This window comes from Electrona antarctica, assembly GCF_951216825.1.
Source record: "Electrona antarctica genome assembly, chromosome: 13".
Lineage (NCBI taxonomy): Eukaryota > Metazoa > Chordata > Actinopteri > Myctophiformes > Myctophidae > Electrona > Electrona antarctica.
Window position 1 is genome coordinate 51,620,958 of NC_136794.1, and position 21,319 is coordinate 51,642,276.

The window sequence follows — 21,319 nt, forward strand, 5'->3', positions numbered from 1 at the left end:
TCACAGCTGCCCATTTGTGGCCCACAAGTTAACTAACTGAAACAGCCGTGGGTAGGCAACCCAGGAGGCGAAGACCTGCACTCTCTGAGCCTTGGGTAGGCAACCCAGCCAGGCGAAGACCTGCACTCTCTGAGCCTTGGGTAGGCAACCCAGCCAGGCGAAGACCTGCACTCTCTGAGCCTTGGGTAGGCAACCCAGCCAGGCGAAGACCTGCACTCTCTGAGCCTTGGGTAGGCAACCCAGCCAGGCGAAGACCTGCACTCTCTGAGCCTTGGGTAGGCAACCCAGCCAGGCGAAGACCTGCACTCTCTGAGCCTTGGGTAGGCAACCCAGGAGGCGAAGACCTGCACTCTCTGAGCCTTGGGTAGGCAACCCAGGAGGCGAAGACCTGCCCTCTCTGAGCCTTGGGTAGGCAACCCAGGAGGCGAAGACCTGCCCTCTCTGAGCCTTGGGTAGGCAACCCAGGAGGCGAAGACCTGCACTCTCTGAGCCTTGGGTAGGCAACCCAGCCAGGCGAAGACCTGCCCTCTCTGAGCCTTGGGTAGGCAACCCAGCCAGGCGAAGACCTGCACTCTCTGAGCCTTGGGTAGGCAACCCAGGAGGCGAAGACCTGCACTCTCTGAGCCTTGGGTAGGCAACCCAGCCAGGCGAAGACCTGCACTCTCTGAGCCTTGGGTAGGCAACCCAGCCAGGCGAAGACCTGCACTCTCTGAGCCTTGGGTAGGCAACCCAGCCAGGCGAAGACCTGCACTCTCTGAGCCTTGGGTAGGCAACCCAGCCAGGCGAAGACCTGCACTCTCTGAGCCTTGGGTAGGCAACCCAGCCAGGCGAAGACCTGCACTCTCTGAGCCTTGGGTAGGCAACCCAGGAGGCGAAGACCTGCACTCTCTGAGCCTTGGGTAGGCAACCCAGCCAGGCGAAGACCTGCACTCTCTGAGCCTTGGGTAGGCAACCCAGGAGGCGAAGACCTGCACTCTCTGAGCCTTGGGTAGGCAACCCAGGAGGCGAAGACCTGCACTCTCTGAGCCTTGGGTAGGCAACCCAGGAGGCGAAGACCTGCACTCTCTGAGCCTTGGGTAGGCAACCCAGGAGGCGAAGACCTGCACTCTTTGAGCCTTGGGTAGGCAACCCAGCCAGGCGAAGACCTGCACTCTCTGAGCCTTGGTTAGGCAACCCAGCCAGGCGAAGACCTGCACTCTCTGAGCCTTGGTTAGGCAACCCAGCCAGGCGAAGACCTGCACTCTCTGAGCCTTGGGTAGGCAACCCAGCCAGGCGAAGACCTGCACTCTCTGAGCCTTGGTTAGGCAACCCAGCCAGGCGAAGACCTGCACTCTCTGAGCCTTGGTTAGGCAACCCAGCCAGGCGAAGACCTGCACTCTCTGAGCCTTGGGTAGGCAACCCAGCCAGGCGAAGACCTGCACTCTCTGAGCCTTGGTTAGGCAACCCAGCCAGGCGAAGACCTGCACTCTCTGAGCCTTGGTTAGGCAACCCAGCCAGGCGAAGACCTGCCCTCTCTGAGCCTTGGGTAGGCAACCCAGCCAGGCGAAGACCTGCCCTCTCTGAGCATTGGGTAGGCAACCCAGCCAGGCGAAGACCTGCACTCTCTGAGCCTTGGGTAGGCAACCCAGCCAGGCGAAGACCTGCCCTCTCTGAGCCTTGGGTAGGCAACCCAGCCAGGCGAAGACCTGCGCTCTTTGAGCACCCTTTTCTAGTTTGTAACTGTCACTATAGTTGTGTCACATACATACGCACGCACGCACGCACGCACGCACGCACGCACGCACGCACGCACGCACGCACGCACGCACGCACGCACGCACATATATATCACTAGTTGTGATCGGTGCTATGATGTCATCTGTATATCTGCAAATAAATGATTGTTAGAATTTAAGTCACGAGACAATAAGTGTGTTGTTTTTATGAAGGTATGAATGTAGCTCTATAGATCTCAAAGGGTGTGGAGGTAGACCACATGACACGCCCCTACAAATATCATTTAAATACAACATAAATCCAATGATTTGTTTTCAAGAGTGTTGCGCCTGTTAGGGTCAGACTGACTGCCCAGTGAGGAGATGAGGTCACCGTGAGGTCACCGTGAGGTCACCATGAGGTCACCGTAAGGTCACCATGAGGTCACCATGAGGTCACCGTCAGCACTAATGTCTCTACATGGTAGACAGTTGTTATGGTTCTGTAACCGGACACCTTTTATGACATAAATACACACACATACGCACGCACGCGCGCACACACGCAGGTGGCAAGACTATTTTTAGAGGTTTTGTTCCAGAGCCGACTTTGAAGTTGGAGACTGACAGAGAATATCACACCATTTATTATAGCAGAGATTATATTATAATAATAATTATATTATATTAACATTAACACAGCTCGTCATGTGGAAGATAAAACGTAAGTAAACATTATATTTACATTAATAATCCAATAATCCATAATAATTAATAAACACCTGGAAGATTCTGTCTGTCTGTCTGCCTGCCTGCCTGCCTGCCTGCCTGTCTGTCTGTCTGTCTGCCTGCCTGCCTGCCTGCCTGCCTGTCTGTCTGTCTGTCTGCCTGCCTGTCTGTCTGTCTGTCTGTCTGTCTGCCTGCCTGCCTGCCTGCCTGTCTGTCTGTCTGTCTGTCTGTCTGTCTGTCGAAAGGTTTTGAATCTAGTTTTAACCAGTGTTGTTTTTGGCAGTATATTTCTATTTTAGTCATTAGTCTCTTGAATAGTTTTCACTTAGTTTTAGTCACATTTTAGTCACCTGGAATGTGTTAGTTTAGTTTTAGTCGACTAAATGTTGTGAGATTTTAGTCGACTAAATCTACAGTTGATTTAATCGACTGAAATGTATTTCGGCGGGCCTTGATGCCGTCGTAATGACTGATTTTACAATTTTACACGTTGTGAGCTTGTAGATCTGCTATTTTCAGCATGCAACCAAGTGTAAAATGACTTCTCTTGTCCACTAGTCCCTTCCTTACATTTTAGTCTAGTTTTTATTTGTTGATGAAATTGTCAGTATATTTAGTCTTAGCTTAGTTTTCATTTAGTTTCCATTTAGTTTTTGTCAGTGAAAAAAGGTAGTCGAACATTTTTCGTCTTAGTTTTAGTCGACGAAATCAACACTAGTTTTAACATAGATCTTCTCTGCTAGGGGACGGGGGTCCCTGGCACAACATGTTTTAACTCATTGGCCGCCGACAGCACCATCTGGTGGCTGAAATGTGCACTCCAGCAGCGCCATATCCATTCATTTTAAATGGCGGACACCCTTAGATTGAAAGCCGTGTCAGTCGGAAACCGAGAGTCAGGAAGTGATTATTCGCCGTGTAACGGGTCCCGCCAATCTTATTAATCAATTTAATTCACCCAAAACATCCATGTTGTAACCGGGGATCGTATCGCGAGACGCAAATCTATCTTGTTTTGATCCAAAGAGAATAATCTGAGATATTAGGATTCTAAGAGCTGCGTTCCCGTAGACGGCATCACGAGCCAGCGGGATTTTCATTTCCGTTTTATTTCAGTTTTTGTTTTTCACTGGAACCGGAGTGTTATGAGCACGTAGAGAACACAGTTGTAATCAATTTATATTAAAATAGGCGTCAAAAGGCAATATCAGTGGCAAATGAGTTAAAGACATCATCATCATCATCATCATCATCATCATCATCATCATCATCATCATCATCATCATCATCATCATCATCATCATCATCAGTTACATCACAGTTACGCTGATCTTTCCCGGTAATATTTTCAGAGCGACAGCATCGTCACAAGTGCAAACAAATGGAAACAGTGTTTGGGTGAAGATGTGTGTGAAGGTGTGTATGTGCCTGTCGGTATCCGGATCAGAGAAGGACAGCTTTCCTTCGTCCCCGTCCAGCAGGACTCGGATCCTCTGAGGAAACCACTTCAGTGACAGATCGGTGACCGACCCTAATGAGTCTGCCTCTAACGACTTTGCCTCGTATTGATATTCGTTGAGTGTTATGAACCAGGATTGACCGCTGTGTCCCTGTCTCTGAAAAGGCTCTGCTAAGACACCCAGTTGCCAATCGTCACTGTCTCCAACCTCCACGTCCCAGCTGTGAGTCCCTGAGTTAAAGCCCTCAGATCCACGGACAAAGCCAACGTGGATAAACCTCTCGAGGTTTTTAGGAAGCTCCTGCCATTCACATCTCCCACCGGTCAGATCATCAGACAGAACTAGCGATACACTGGCCATGTTGGGGTCCAGAATGACAGGAGTGTAGGAGACGATGTTGTCCTTCATCTTGTCCCAGACTCTGAAGGCCAGGTTGCCCAGGTGTTTGGCCTCGTCTATCAGCGCTCCTCCCGAGAGCGGCTGTGGGTCCTGCAGTGTGAGCTGGACTCTTTTCATGGTGGTCTTGTAGTTCTGCAGGAATGAGACGTGTTCGGCTCTCAGCTCCTCCTCTGTGGCTCTGATTGTGTTTGAAAGGGTTAATATGTCCCTGTTCAGACCCTCGATCTTCTCCTTCATCATCTGACTCTTCTGCTGCTCTTCCTCCCTCAGTGCGGCGACGCTGGCCTCCTCTTCCTCACGTAGAAACTGACGAAGCTTCTCAAACTGGTCCTTAATCTTCCTCTCTGTGTTCCGGACCTGGACTTTAACGTGTTCTGCTGTTTGATCACAGTTGGTTTTAACTTTATAAAACATCTTCAGTTTCTCCAGTAAAGCCTTCAGTGATTTCTGGACTTCCTCCTTGAGATCCAGCGCGGCTTCGTCGACGGGTCTGAAACGGTGGTCGGCGTGTTTTTTAGAATCTCGGCACACGACACACGCCGGCTGTTGACATCCCAGACAGAACAGTTTGAGTCTCTCAGTGTGCAGAGCGCAGACATCCTCCTCAGAGCCTGATGAAGCTGTGAAGGCCTCACAGAGGTTCTTCAGAGCCAGGTTACACAGCGGAGGATCCAGTGAGTTCAGTTTCTTACAGACGGGACACTCTTCCGTGTGCTTCTCTCTCCACCACGCCTGCAGGCAGCCTTTGCAGAAGCTGTGGCTACAGGACAGCACGACAGGATCTTTGAAGGTGTCATGACACACCGGACAGGAAAAGTCCTCTTCTGAGAGAGACCACTTGGAGGCCATTTTGTCTCTGAGTGACGCTGCGACCACTCAACACAGGGAGTCAGTCAGTCAGTCTTAACCTATACTATGCAGTCAGTACTCACTATCCCCTGAACTTCCCAGGTAGCTCTAGATGGACAGACAGTCTGTCCTCTCTCACTGGGAGTCGTGGGTTTGATCAGAATCTCTGAAGGTGAATCCTATTGTCCGCCTCGAGTCGTCAGCAAGGACAGTAAGAATAACAATCTCTCTCCGCCTGTTTATGTCAGCTGAGTTAGGCAAGGGGCGGAACGTTAATAACAGTCATAACATGGTGCACGCACGCACGCACGCACGCACGCACACACACACACACACACACACACACACACACACACACACACTCCTTTCTCTTCCTCTGTGTTTGTCTAAGGCTTTCATTTGACTCCTGTTACCTATTACCTGCTGAACAGGTATTTTCCCCCACAGGCCATGCAGAGAATATGGCTTCAGCCAATAGGAGTGACTTGGAGGTGGGACTTCCGGGACTGGGGAGTGAGTGACGGGGCGATGTGTATGCGCTGTGTGTGGAGTGTTGTTGTGTGTGTGAGAGAGCAGCACAGAGCTACGAGGAACACAGATGGTGTTGTTATACTGTCTGATCCTTAACTAATGAATAGAGTCTTATCCTGTGAACTACGTCTCTGCCTCCGGTTCCTGGGATCGTTACAATAGCAAGACAAAGTGAACGTGTAATAACCCTCACAATGGCATTAGTCCCTTGTTTTTATTGTTTTTAGGTGTAGGTTGACCATTTTTAAAATAATAAAGTGAATCTGAATTCATGTTACCCCCACTGTTACAGTAAAGGTATATTCAGTGATTTCACTTAATTCAAATATCACTTATTTTTTTGTTTTGTTGTGATAATCCTCCCTACTATAGAGTGTGCTGACCATATAAGGAGTTCCTCCCTGTCCCCAGTTAACTTTATTTATTTTGCCCCCGCCCCCCCCCCCACTGTAAAAAAGTGTGTCCTTAACCCCTTTGTGTCGTTCAGCTCCTGTAGTTTAATGTTTGTGTCGTTAAGCTCCTGTAGTTTAATGTTTGTGCCGTTCAGCTCCTGTAGTTTTCCCCATGGAGGCTCGTTACCGTACCATTCTGGAGGTAAGAACCATTTATTTATGAAAACTAAATATGCATTAAATACAAGTTTGCATGTGTGTGTTCCATAGGATCTGGTCCCCCACAGATCCCATATCCGTGTTCTGTGTGTTCCCTAGAATCCGGTCCCCCGAGATCCCATGTCTGTGTTCTGTGTGTTCCCTAGAATCTGGTCCCCCCAGATCCCATGTCTCGGTTCCATCTGATCAGAGGTTCCGCAAAAGAGGAGTTTCCTGATCTGAGAGGAAACGGAACCTGCATGGGTCGCGTGTTGGATTACAATCTGTACCAGAGACAGTTCACCAGGTAATCTATAGATAAAAACCTGTACCAGAGACAGTTCACCTGGTAATCTATAGATAACAACCTGTACCAGAGACAGTTCACCTGGTAATCTATAGATAACAACCTGTACCAGAGACAGTTCACCAGGTAATCTATAGATAACAACCTGTACCAGAGACAATTCACCTGGTAATCTATAGATAACAACCTGTACCAGAGACAGTTCACCTGGTAATCTATAGATAACAACCTGTACCAGAGATAGTTCACCTGGTAATCTATAGATAACAACCTGTACCAGAGACAGTTCACATGGTAATCTATAGATAACAACCTGTACCAGAGACAGTTCACCTGGTAATCTATAGATAACAACCTGTACCAGAGACAGTTCACCTGGTAATCTATAGATAACAACCTGTACCAGAGACAGTTGACCAGGTAATCTATAGATAACAACCTGTACCAGAGACAATTCACCTGGTAATCTATAGATAACAATCTGTACCAGAGACAGTTCACCTGGTAATCTATAGATAACAACCTGTACCAGAGACAGTTCACCTGGTAATCTATAGATAACAACCTGTACCAGAGACAGTTCACCTGGTAATCTATAGATAACAACCTGTACCAGAGACAGTTCACCTGGTAATGTATAGATAACCTGTACCAGAGACAGTTCACAAGGTAATCTATAGATAACAACCTGTACCAGAGACAGTTCACCTGGTAATCTATAGATAACAACCTGTACCAGAGACAGTTCACCTGGTAATCTATAACCTGTACCAGAGAGAGTTCACCATGTAATCTATAGATAATCTGTACCAGAGACAGTTCACCTGGTAATCTATAGATAACAACCTGTACCAGAGACAGTTCACCTGGTAATCTATAGATAACAACCTGTACCAGAGACAGTTCACCTGGTAATCTATAGATAACAACCTGTACCAGAGACAGTTGACCAGGTAATCTATAGATAACAACCTGTACCAGAGACAATTCACCTGGTAATCTATAGATAACAATCTGTACCAGAGACAGTTCACCTGGTAATCTATAGATAACAACCTGTACCAGAGACAGTTCACCTGGTAATCTATAGATAACAACCTGTACCAGAGACAGTTCACCTGATAATGTATAGATAACCTGTACCAGAGACAGTTCACCAGGTAATCTATAGATAACAACCTGTACCAGAGACAGTTCACCTGGTAATCTATAGATAACAACCTGTACCAGAGACAGTTCACCTGGTAATCTATAGATAACAACCTGTACCAGAGACAGTTCACCATGTAATCTATAGATAACCTGTACCAGAGACAGTTCACCATGTAATCTATAGATAACCTGTACCAGAGACAGTTCACCTGGTAATCTATAGATAACAACCTGTACCAGAGATAGTTCACCTGGTAATCTATAGATAACAACCTGTACCAGAGACAGTTCACCTGGTAATCTATAGATAACAACCTGTACCAGAGACAGTTCACCATGTAATCTATAGATAACCTGTACCAGAGACAGTTCACCTGGTAATCTATAGATAACAACCTGTACCAGAGACAGTTCACCTGGTAATCTATAGATAACAACCTGTACCAGAGACAATTCACCTGGTAATCTATAGATAACCTGTACCAGAGACAGTTCACCTGGTAATCTATAGATAACAACCTGTACCAGAGACAGTTCACCTGGTAATCTATAGATAACCTGTACCAGAGACAGTTCACCTGGTAATCTATAGATAACAACCTGTACCAGAGACAGTTCACCTGGTAATCTATAGATAACAACCTGTACCAGAGACAATTCACCTGGTAATCTATAGATAACAACCTGTACCAGAGACAGTTCACCTGGTAATCTATAGATAACAATCTCTACCAGAGACAGTTCACCTGGTAATCTATAGATAACAATCTGTACCAGAGACAGTTCACCTGGTAATCTATAGATAACAACCTGTACCAGAGACAGTTCACCTGGTAATCTATAGATAACAACCTGTACCAGAGACAGTTGACCAGGTAATCTATAGATAACAACCTGTACCAGAGACAATTCACCTGGTAATCTATAGATAACAATCTGTACCAGAGACAGTTCACCTGGTAATCTATAGATAACAACCTGTACCAGAGACAGTTCACCTGGTAATCTATAGATAACAACCTGTACCAGAGACAGTTCACCTGGTAATGTATAGATAACCTGTACCAGAGACAGTTCACAAGGTAATCTATAGATAACAACCTGTACCAGAGACAGTTCACCTGGTAATCTATAGATAACAACCTGTACCAGAGACAGTTCACCTGGTAATCTATAGATAACAACCTGTACCAGAGACAGTTCACCTGGTAATCTATAGATAACAACCTGTACCAGAGACAGTTCACCTGGTAATCTATAGATAACAACCTGTACCAGAGACAGTTCACCTGGTAATCTATAGATAACAATCTGTACCAGAGACAGTTCACCTGGTAATCTATAGATAACAACCTGTACCAGAGACAGTTCACCTGGTAATCTATAGATAACAACCTGTACCAGAGACAGTTCACCTGATAATGTATAGATAACCTGTACCAGAGACAATTCACCTGGTAATCTATAGATAACAACCTGTACCAGAGACAATTCACCTGGTAATCTATAGATAACAATCTGTACCAGAGACAGTTCACCTGGTAATCTATAGATAACAACCTGTACCAGAGACAGTTCACCAGGTAATCTATAGATAACAACCTGTACCAGAGACAGTTCACCTGGTAATCTATAGATAACAACCTGTACCAGAGACAGTTCACCTGGTAATCTATAGATAACAACCTGTACCAGAGACAGTTCACCATGTAATCTATAGATAACCTGTACCAGAGACAGTTCACCATGTAATCTATAGATAACCTGTACCAGAGACAGTTCACCTGGTAATCTATAGATAACAACCTGTACCAGAGGCAGTTCACCTGGTAATCTATAGATAACAACCTGTACCAGAGACAGTTCACCTGGTAATCTATAACCTGTACCAGAGACAGTTCACCATGTAATCTATAGATAATCTGTACCAGAGACAGTTCACCTGGTAATCTATAGATAACAACCTGTACCAGAGACAGTTCACCTGGTAATCTATAGATAACAACCTGTACCAGAGACAATTCACCTGGTAATCTATAGATAACAATCTGTACCAGAGACAGTTCACCTGGTAATCTATAGATAACAACCTGTACCAGAGACAGTTCACCTGGTAATCTATAGATAACAACCTGTACCAGAGACAGTTCACCTGATAATGTATAGATAACCTGTACCAGAGACAGTTCACCAGGTAATCTATAGATAACAACCTGTACCAGAGACAGTTCACCTGGTAATCTATAGATAACAACCTGTACCAGAGACAGTTCACCTGGTAATCTATAGATAACAACCTGTACCAGAGACAGTTCACCATGTAATCTATAGATAACCTGTACCAGAGACAGTTCACCATGTAATCTATAGATAACCTGTACCAGAGACAGTTCACCTGGTAATCTATAGATAACAACCTGTACCAGAGATAGTTCACCTGGTAATCTATAGATAACAACCTGTACCAGAGACAGTTCACCTGGTAATCTATAGATAACAACCTGTACCAGAGACAGTTCACCTGGTAATCTATAGATAACAACCTGTACCAGAGACAGTTCACCTGGTAATCTATAGATAACAACCTGTACCAGAGACAATTCACCTGGTAATCTATAGATAACCTGTACCAGAGACAGTTCACCTGGTAATCTATAGATAACAACCTGTACCAGAGACAGTTCACCTGGTAATCTATAGATAACCTGTACCAGAGACAGTTCACCTGGTAATCTATAGATAACAACCTGTACCAGAGACAGTTCACCTGGTAATCTATAGATAACAACCTGTACCAGAGACAATTCACCTGGTAATCTATAGATAACAACCTGTACCAGAGACAGTTCACCTGGTAATCTATAGATAACAATCTCTACCAGAGACAGTTCACCTGGTAATCTATAGATAACAATCTGTACCAGAGACAGTTCACCTGGTAATCTATAGATAACAACCTGTACCAGAGACAGTTCACCTGGTAATCTATAGATAACAACCTGTACCAGAGACAGTTCACCTGGTAATGTATAGATAACCTGTACCAGAGACAGTTCACCTGGTAATCTATAGATAACAACCTGTACCAGAGACAGTTGACCAGGTAATCTATAGATAACAACCTGTACCAGAGACAATTCACCTGGTAATCTATAGATAACAATCTGTACCAGAGACAGTTCACCTGGTAATCTATAGATAACAACCTGTACCAGAGACAGTTCACCTGGTAATCTATAGATAACAACCTGTACCAGAGACAGTTCACCTGGTAATGTATAGATAACCTGTACCAGAGACAGTTCACAAGGTAATCTATAGATAACAACCTGTACCAGAGACAGTTCACCTGGTAATCTATAGATAACAACCTGTACCAGAGACAGTTCACCTGGTAATCTATAGATAACAACCTGTACCAGAGACAGTTCACCTGGTAATCTATAGATAACAACCTGTACCAGAGACAGTTCACCTGGTAATCTATAGATAACAATCTGTACCAGAGACAGTTCACCTGGTAATCTATAGATAACAACCTGTACCAGAGACAGTTCACCTGGTAATCTATAGATAACAACCTGTACCAGAGACAGTTCACCTGATAATGTATAGATAACCTGTACCAGAGACAATTCACCTGGTAATCTATAGATAACAACCTGTACCAGAGACAATTCACCTGGTAATCTATAGATAACAATCTGTACCAGAGACAGTTCACCTGGTAATCTATAGATAACAACCTGTACCAGAGACAGTTCACCAGGTAATCTATAGATAACAACCTGTACCAGAGACAGTTCACCTGGTAATCTATAGATAACAACCTGTACCAGAGACAGTTCACCTGGTAATCTATAGATAACAACCTGTACCAGAGACAGTTCACCATGTAATCTATAGATAACCTGTACCAGAGACAGTTCACCATGTAATCTATAGATAACCTGTACCAGAGACAGTTCACCTGGTAATCTATAGATAACAACCTGTACCAGAGACAGTTCACCTGGTAATCTATAGATAACAACCTGTACCAGAGACAGTTCACCTGGTAATCTATAACCTGTACCAGAGACAGTTCACCATGTAATCTATAGATAACCTGTACCAGAGACAGTTCACCTGGTAATCTATAGATAACAACCTGTACCAGAGACAGTTCACCTGGTAATCTATAGATAACAACCTGTACCAGAGACAATTCACCTGGTAATCTATAGATAACCTGTACCAGAGACAGTTCACCTGGTAATCTATAGATAACAACCTGTACCAGAGAGAGTTCACCAGGTAATCTATAGATAACAACCTGTACCAGAGACAATTCACCTGGTAATCTATAGATAACAACCTGTACCAGAGACAGTTCACCTGGTAATATATAGATAACAATCTGTACCAGAGACAGTTCACCTGGTAATCTATAGGTAACAACCTGTACCAGAGACAGTTCACCTGGTAATCTATAGATAACAACCTGTACCAGAGACAGTTCACCTGGTAATCTATAGATAACAACCTGTACCAGATACAGTTCACCTGTTATTCTATAGATAACAACCTGTACCAGAGACAGTTCACCTGGTAATCTATAGATAACAACATGTACCAGAGACAGTTCACCTGGTAATCTATAGATAACAACCTGTACCAGAGACAGTTCACCATGTAATTTATAGATAACCTCTACCAGAGACAGTTCACCTGGTAATATATAGATAACTACCTGTACCAGAGACAGTTCACCTGGTAATCTATAGATAACAACCTGTACCAGATACAGTTCACCTGGTAATCTATAGATAACAACCTGTACCAGAGACAGTTCACCTGGTACTCTATAGATAACAACCTGTACCAGAGACAGTTCACCTGGTAATATATAGATAACAACCTGTACCAGAGACAGTTCACCTGGTAATCTATAGATAACAACCTGTACCAGAGACAGTTCACCTGGTAATCTATAGATAACAACCTGTACCAGAGACAGTTCACCTGGTAATCTAGATAACAACCTGTACCAGAGACAGTTCACCTGGTAATCTATAGATAACAACCTGTACCAGAGACAGTTCACCTGGTAATCTATAGATAACAACCTGTACCAGAGACAGTTCACCTGGTAATCTATAACCTGTACCAGAGACAGTTCACCTGGTAATCTAAAAAAATGAAAACTAAGCTATGATGACTAAAACTATGAGACTAAATATATTTACAATTTCGTCAACAGATACAAAATAGAGTAAAACAATTATGTTTATACATGAGGGCGTGTCCTAACCTAAAACATGTACCATTGACAATTCACCAGGTGTACAGAGGGCGGAGTCATCTTCGATGATGTCATCAGACTGGGCCTGGAGGAACCAGGTGAGTGATGATGTCATCAGATGGAGCCCGGTAATACACGATAAGATAATGATGTCATCAGCCTGGGCCAGTAACACATGATAACAATGACATAAAATAACTAATATTGATATAAAGGGGTTCTCAACCAGTGGTCCGGGGACCACCAGTGGTCCTTGAAGCGGTTCCAGTTGGTCCCCCATGCAGCTAAATGATGCGAGATCTGGTATAACCAAATGGACCCTATAGATCTTAAACACTTGAGAGAGTAAAATTAAACCAAATGTTGGTTTCTCGGGAGTTAAATTATTGTTGAACGCCTATATTATTTAATTTACAAGAAGTCTACACATTTAGAGAATGTAGAAGATTGATGTAGAAGTTATTTTGATCAACGACAACAATATATTCTTTAGTTTTGTGTCTGAGAGGCTAAATCTCATCAAATGGTGGTTATAATTTGTATACAATAACAGGTTGGGTCTGTAATGTTTCAGAACAGATCGGTTCTCAGAACGAACCTCACAGGTCCGTCTTTTTTAAAGTAATGTTAGGTCTGCTCGGAACTGACAATTCTTCTGTTTTGTTGTGAAGAGCTCGAGAGCTATAGTTAACACACTGTTACTGAACACACACTCTATAGCATTTAACCAATACATATTTGACCCTACCTTTGTGCGTGTGTGTGTGTGTGTGTGTGTGTGTGTGTGTGTGTGTGTGTGTGTGTGTGTGTGTGTGTGTGTGTGTGTGTGTGTGTGTGTGTGTGTGTCTGTGTGCGTGCGTGCGTGCGTGTACGTGTGTGTGTGTGTGTGTGTGTGTGTGCATGCAGCCTCCCAGAGCGTGGGATGCGTAGCGGGGGACGCCCAGTGTTACGTCATGTTCTGTGACTTCTTCGACCGCGTCATCGAGCGTTACCATGACTACAAGATAAACAACGACAGCGTCCAGAGCGACCTCAACCACGACAACCTGAAGGTAACCACGGCAACCTGATGGTAACCATGAAAACCTGACGGTAACCATGACAACCTGAGTTGTTGTCTATCCATGTTGTGTGGATAGGTAGGGTACACAACATGTGCAGAAGATGACAGCTGGCTGGGCCAGGCTACCCGCCCCTCTAGACCAGGCCCCGCCCCTCTAGACCAGGCCCCGCCCCTCTAGACCAGGCCCGCCCCTCTAGACCAGAAAGCACGCTGGCTGGGCCAGGCTACCCGCCCCTCTAGACCAGGCCCCGCCCCTCTAGACCAGGCCCCGCCCCTCTAGACCAGGCCCCGCCCCTCTAGACCAGAAAGCATGCTGGCTGGGCCAGGCTACCCGCCCCTCTAGACCAGGCCCCGCCCCTCTAGACCAGGCCCCGCCCCTCTAGACCAGGCCCCGCCCCTCTAGACCAGGCCCCGCCCCTCTAGACCAGAAAGCACGCTGGCTGGGCCAGGCTACCCGCCCCTCTAGACCAGAAAGCACGCTGGCTGGGCCAGGCTACCCGCCCCTCTAGACCAGAAAGCACGCTGGCTGGGCCAGGCTACCCGCCCCTCTAGACCAGAAAGCACGCTGGCTGGGCCAGCGTAATCTCATTACACTGTGTGTGTGTGCGTGCGTGCGTGCGTGCGTGCGTGCGTGCATGTGCATGTGCATGTGCATGTGCATGTGCATGTGCATGTGCATGTTCGTGTGCGTGTGCGTGTGCATGTGCATGTGCGTGTGCGTGTGTGTGAAGGGAGGCGACGACCTCGACAGCCCTTACGTAACAGGAAGTGAGGTCAGCGTTGTCAGAGGGGTGGAGCCGTTCAGCTTTCCTTCGCACTGCAGCCGAGGAGAACGCAGAGAGCTCCTCTCACTGGCCACGAGAGGTACTGCAACACTTTATATTTAATACAGCTCCTCTCGCTGGCCACGAGAGGTACTGCAATGCGAGAGGTAATGACTGGTACAGATGACCAGTAAACCTGTCCTATAAATTAATTACTGGGTACAGATGACCAGTATATTGTCCTATAAATTAATTACGAGCAGGCTCGTCCTAAGGCGTTTGATATCGCTGTAGCATCGCCTCGCTGTGTTTCATTTTTGGAACCGCTGCGGTTGCTATGCACGATTGCTATGCACGGTTGCTAGGGCCCCGCCCACACTGGTGTTTTTTCTCAATAGCCCTTAGCTTCTGTTTAAGGGTTGGGGTTAGCTTAGGCCAGGCCCTGGACCCAACCAGGCCCTCTGGACCCAACCAGCCCTGGACCCAACCAGCCCTGGACCCAACCGGGCCCTGGACCCAAAGGGGCCAGCCGGCCCATGTACCTTTGAGAATGGGGAAAAAAATAAAACATTGCGACGATGAGCAGAGATACAGAACCTTTGGCTTTTATTTGGGAACTTTATTTTTAAACTATTGCAAACTAAGAGTGTTGAGTTGAACTGATTGCAGCTCAGCCTCAGAGCCGCGCAGAAGATAAAAAAAAGAACGACAGTTGCTCTGTGTGTGTGTGCGTCTGTGCGTCCGTGCGTGCGTGCGTGTGTGCATGTGTGATAATCAAACTTGGAGATCCATTGTCAGTGGAGTTAAGAGGTTTCTCTGTCATTGATAAGAACTATCTTCATCCATGATGAGTAAAACTAAGACTAAATATACTGACATTTTTGTCAACATATAAAACCTAGACTAACATGTCAGACCTGCACTAGACCACAGATACACTAGACCACAGATACACTAGACCACAGATCATTATGTGGTTGAGCTCGGGTTGTTGCGCTCTGAAAATAGCAGATCTACAAGCACACAACGCGTCGCGCTGCGACGCGTTGTGTGCTTGTAGATCTGCTTCAAGGCACCGCAAAAATGCATATTTTGTCAACAAAAAACGAACTGTAGATTTTGTTGGCTAAAATCGTATGATATTTAGTCGACTAAAACTAGGTTAGCGAACAGCGCGCTACAGGCGTTTGGCAGCCAATGTGTTTTAAAAGGAGATTTCTGATGATGTCATGATGCTTTCTGATGATGTCATGATGCTTTCTGATGATGTCATGATGCTTTCTGATGATGTCATGATGTGTTCAAGTGTTGCAGGAACTTTCTGATGAAGTTCCAGGAAGACTTTACAGCATAGAGGAGCTGACTCAGCATGTAAGAACGTATACACGCACGCACGCACACAGGCACGCAGCAGGCACACACACGCACGCACACACGTGCGCGCACAATATTAACCGTCTGCCTGCCGCCATTCATTAATCCCTCGATTGCGTATTGCCAAGGTTTTATCGCGCGTAACACTTACTTTGAAGATCCAAATATCCGTAATCGCATTGTTCCTGTGAAAAGCTGCTGTGTGTGGTATCATGACCGGTTGTTGTTGTCTCGCTCGGCGGTGGAAAAAGCTGACCGCGAGTATCACAGCGCCTGCTACAGGCCGTTGAAAACGCTTGTCTGGGACAAAGCGTCCTCTGCAATGTCGCTTCTGTGAGATAAAGCCGTCTGAAACCAGAGCCGGCAATGTAAGTGGATGCACGCGCATTTTCAAAATGGCCGCGCCCATTGTGTCAGAAGCATAACAAAGCTAACTGACGGTAGATTTCGATACGATCGTATTAAAACATGCATTAATTAATACATCGCTGTTAAAACGGCTTTTCCGTTTGTGGCAGGCCACAAGATTCTACGTTTTAAAATTCCTATGTTCCCGGCAGGCCTCGTGTTAAGTGAATTCAAGCTGTAAGTATGGTATGGTAGATCGGCTATTTGAACTATTTTAAAATGTTTTCCAAAATAGTAAAAAAAAAAAAGAAAAAAAGGCAAATACTAGTTTAGAGATAAGAGGGAAGGGGTGGTGCAAGAGACAGATAGACGGACGGATGGACGGACAGACTTACAGAGCCCATAAGATTTGTTGTGATAAAACTACAAATATGGAGGTACAGTATAAGGTTTGTTGTAAATGATAAAACTACAAATATGGAGGTATAAGGTTTGTTGTACGATGCTGTGTCTCCAGCAGGGGGTGACCGTGAGCGCTCCCTCGTCCACTCAGATGAGGACAGGAGTGGCCCGTGATTGGCCGGATGGCAGGGCTGTGTGGTGAGTCTGTTATCGACTTGAATCTGGTGATCTGGCATTTATAGATCTGATATTTTTACAGGGTCAGTGGGTTTGGAGATCTGGTGATCTGGTATTTATAGATCTGATATTTTTACAGGGTCAGTGGGTTTGGAGATCTGGTGATCTGGTATTTATAGATCTGATATTTTACAGGGTCAGTGGGTTTGGAGATCTGGTGATCTGGTATTTATAGATCTGATATTTGTACAGGGTCAGTGGGTTTGGAGATCTGGTGATCTGGTATTTATAGATCTGATATTTGTACAGGGTCAGTGGGTTTATAGATCTGGTGATCTGGTATTTATAGATCTGATATTTGTACAGGGTCAGTGGGTTTGGAGATCTGGTGATCTGGGTGAACGTTGAAGATCATCTCAAACTGGTGTCGACGAGGAAGGATGGAAACCTGGCCGCGGCCTTCAGGACCGTCTGTGTCCTCCTGCCCAAGGTCAGTGTGACCTTCACAAGGTCAGTGTGAACTTCACAACACCTGCCCAAGGTCAGTGTGACCTTTGATCTCTGAACAAACAATCAATCAGCTCTGTCGCGACTTTGTGTGTGTGTGTGCGTGCGTGCGTGCGTGCGCGCGTGCGTGCGTGCGTGCAGTTGGAGCGTGCGTACCGTGCATTGCGTCATGCCTTCTGGGTGAAGCCACCCCTCGGTTGGGTCACCTCCAGTCCTGCCGATGTGGGAACCGGCCTGCGAGCTTCTGTCACGCTGACGCTGCGACACCTGCCTCAACACCGCCTCCTACTGGACATCCTGGCACGCCTCAGGCTGCGCTTGGAGCCCGCAGGTACTCGCTGGATACACGTCAACGCTAATTTATTGTATTTCCTGAGGCCTATTCACAGGTTTAATGTTTGTCTTGTCTAGACAAACAAAAAGAAAAAACAAATTGGGCCGAACAAATAATTAGAAAGACACACATTTTTTTGTTGTTTTTCTTTTTTCTAATTATTTGTTTGGCCCAAAATTCCGTCTGTGATGATGTAAGATGATAAGGGTTGGTAAAGCACCCCTCACTTCACACAGGTGTGATTTTTGTCTATTGAATACACATATAACGATAAAGATATATATGAGTCAGTGACGCATCGCTGACCCATCCTTGTGTCTCCTGGTGTCTCCATCTTGACCGGGTCCTCTTTTCACCGCTGTCTGGAAACTCCTGGTGGCTCCATCATGACCGGGTCCACTTTTCACCTCCTGGTGGCTCCTGGTCGCTTATAGATTCACCGTCGGGAAAACCTGGGATTTCTCCCTTCTCTGGTACCAGAGGGACATGTCCCAGAGGGAGGGACATGTCCTCTGGTACCAGAGGGACATGTCCCTCATGTCCCTCTGGTACGAGGGGGAGGGAACATCTGTGTTAACCCATTCAGGACAAGAACCCCTTTCAGCGTTTTAACAAGCATTATGTTATACTTTAGCTGTTGAAAAGTCGCTATACAAGCTTGTAGATCTGCTATTTTTGAAAAATCGTGACAATGTGGCGCAAATCATTGAATATATATTCTTTCAGAGCCAACGTTTTTAACTCAAATCTATTTTTGAATTTTAAGCCAAATTCATGAAATTCTGGGGGTCCTTGACATGAACATGTTTGAGAACCACTGATAGAAACTGGAGGTTTTTCAGAAAACTGATTTAGAACATTTTGCAGAATGGAGCTCAGGGTTAGGGTTAGGGTCCTGGGGTTAGGACCCTAGGGTTAGGGTTAGGGTCCTGGGGTTAGGACCCTAGGGTTAGGGTCCTGGGGTTAGGACCCTAGGGTTAGGGTTAGGGTCCTGGGGTTAGGACCCTAGGGTTAGGGTTAGGCTCCTAATGGAGCTCAGGGTTAGGGTCCTGGGGTTAGGGTTAGGCTCCTAATGGAGCTCAGGTCTAAATGGGTTAATAAACAACATGGTGTTTTTGTTTTATTTTCCCAGAGTTCCCGGCGGCGGTGGTGGCAGGGGGCGGGGCTTCGTACCGCGTCAGCAACGCGGCGACCATCGGCCTCAACGAGGTGTCCTTAACTCAGCTGGTAGTCGACGGGGTCAAGCTGCTGGTCGCCATGGAGACCAGGCTGGAGGGCGGGGCCGGCATCGGCGACCTCGTTCCTGCTCAGAAAGTATAGCCTGTCCTGATCAGCCAATCGGCTTAGAGCTTCCTATATCATCATCATGACTGATTGACTTGCCCAGCCAATCAGCTTCACCCCTCTCATGTATCATGGTTAATAGAGCATTGTAGCTCCGCCCCCTTTCATGACAACCAGCGTCCGGAAGATAATTTTCCATTCATTTTTGAGGGGTGCTAGCCCCTCCCCTAGCCCCTCTAGCCCCTCCCCTAGCCCCTCCTATACTCAGGTTTAATGTTTGTCTTTAGTTCAATGTTTGTTTAGTAAACACATTGTTTAGTAAACACATTGACAATGAAGGGAACATTTACGTCATAATGTTTAGTAAACACATTGACAATGAAGGGAACATTTACGTCATAATGTTTAGTAAACACATTGACAATGAAGGGAACATTTACGTCATAATGTTTAGTAAACACATTGACAATGAAGGGAACATTTACGTCATAATGTTTAGTAAACACATTGACAATGAAGGGAACATTTACGTCATAATGTTTAGTAAACACATTGTTTAGTAAACACATTGACAATGAAGGGAACATTTACGTCATAATGTGCCTCATTACGTCATATTGTGTCTTTATTGTTAATGGTGTTTAATGTTTGTGTTTGCACCGTTTGTTTTACATCACCATTACATCACCTAATCAACATGAGTTAGACTTTAATATATTAGCGCCCCTCACTTCACACGGGTGTGATTTTCCCCACAGAAGTTTCATAAAGTATTTATTTAAAGACCTCTAAGACCACTGCGATGGTGACAAATTAAACCATGACAATAAACACAACAAAAACATGTGTTTTCTTTTTCTTCTTTCTAATTATTTGTTCGGCCCCAAAAAAATGTTTTTTGGGGCCGAATCAAGTCAATCAATACAATTCCTGTTCTGTTCTTTTTGGCTATATGGAAGTGTATATTTGTACGTCTCTAAATGTTTTGATGATTTGAACAAGGTGGACCCTCTTGTAAACAAGTGTAATGCTTTATTGCGTCTTTGTTTTGAGTTGTGCTTGAAATTAACTGTAATTCTGCAAACTGTTAATACATATTTCAATCAATCAATCAATCAATCAATCAAACAAACAAACAAACAAACAAACAAACAAACAAACAAACAAACAAACAAACAAACAAACAAACAAGCAAAGTTCTGCTAAGAGGATTTATACAAGAACAAAACATTGAGTTTAACGATACTTCACAACAATAAATCAAAGTTATGAATAAATATAATATTTAAAGCAGGAGTCATTTTATTTATCTCAACTTGGCGTTATGAACCACACGAGTGCGCTGTTACCCACCTCTGTAACCACTGTTGCCAGATTGTGTTAGAGGAACAAGCCAACCGCAGGTACATGAAAATTCTGATGAATTGAAAAGGGTGGACCGGGGACCCTGTTGTAAACCAGTGTAATGGTTTATTGGTGTACCTATTCTGAAAACTGTTAATACATATTTCTCTCAATCAATCAATCAAACAAACAAACAAACAAACAAACAAACAAACAAACAAACAAACAATCAATCAATCAATCAATCAATCAACACAAGCAACTTTACAGAAGATTAAGCCCAAAGTCGCTTATTATAGGCAGACATGGCAACACTGTCTGTAATGCATTTGACAGTAGAAGCACCGTGTTGGTTCAACCCAACCACCAGGGGGCGCCAGGCTGTTACATTCAGGTTGACTCGCCATTCATTGATTGATTGCAGAAAAAGGTCCAGTTAATTTTATGTTCAATGGATTGTTCAATATGATACAAACCCTTTATCACAGCTAGTGTACGTTTTACACTCCCAACAGTTAAACATTTAATAAGGGTCCATTTGGTTACCAACTCTCCATCATTTAGCTGCATGGGGACCAGAGCCGGATTTACCTTACTGAGGGCCCCCGGGCTGGAGCAAATTTGAGGGCCCCCCTTGGGGCGCGCGGCAAAGCCGCGCGTCCCGCGATTTGGCCGAGCGGCGCAGCCGCGAGGCCGGAAAAAATTTGGGCTATTTTGTTTTCATTTT

General features: G+C 45.3%; 2 protein-coding genes across 2 annotated transcripts; one reads left to right on the top strand and one right to left on the bottom strand.

The window, feature by feature from the left end:
- Window positions 1-2,402: 2,402 nt before the first annotated feature.
- Window positions 2,403-20,676, top strand: LOC306935047 (creatine kinase B-type; the record flags this gene model as incomplete). The annotated part of the gene is made up of 12 exons (XM_079517870.1): window positions 2,403-2,418; window positions 6,210-6,256; window positions 6,420-6,559; window positions 13,035-13,093; window positions 13,902-14,047; window positions 14,790-14,922; window positions 16,129-16,193; window positions 17,062-17,144; window positions 17,490-17,613; window positions 17,772-17,961; window positions 19,097-19,278; window positions 20,623-20,676. 12 exons carry the CDS (start codon window positions 2,403-2,405, stop codon window positions 20,674-20,676), a joined length of 1,239 nt encoding a protein of 412 aa, XP_079373996.1.
- Window positions 3,734-5,131, bottom strand: LOC306935565 (E3 ubiquitin-protein ligase TRIM35-like; the record flags this gene model as incomplete). Its single annotated transcript, XM_079518663.1, has 1 exon — window positions 3,734-5,131. The coding sequence occupies one exon, from the start codon at window positions 5,129-5,131 to the stop codon at window positions 3,734-3,736; it is 1,398 nt and encodes a 465-aa protein (XP_079374789.1).
- Window positions 20,677-21,319: the final 643 nt, after the last annotated feature.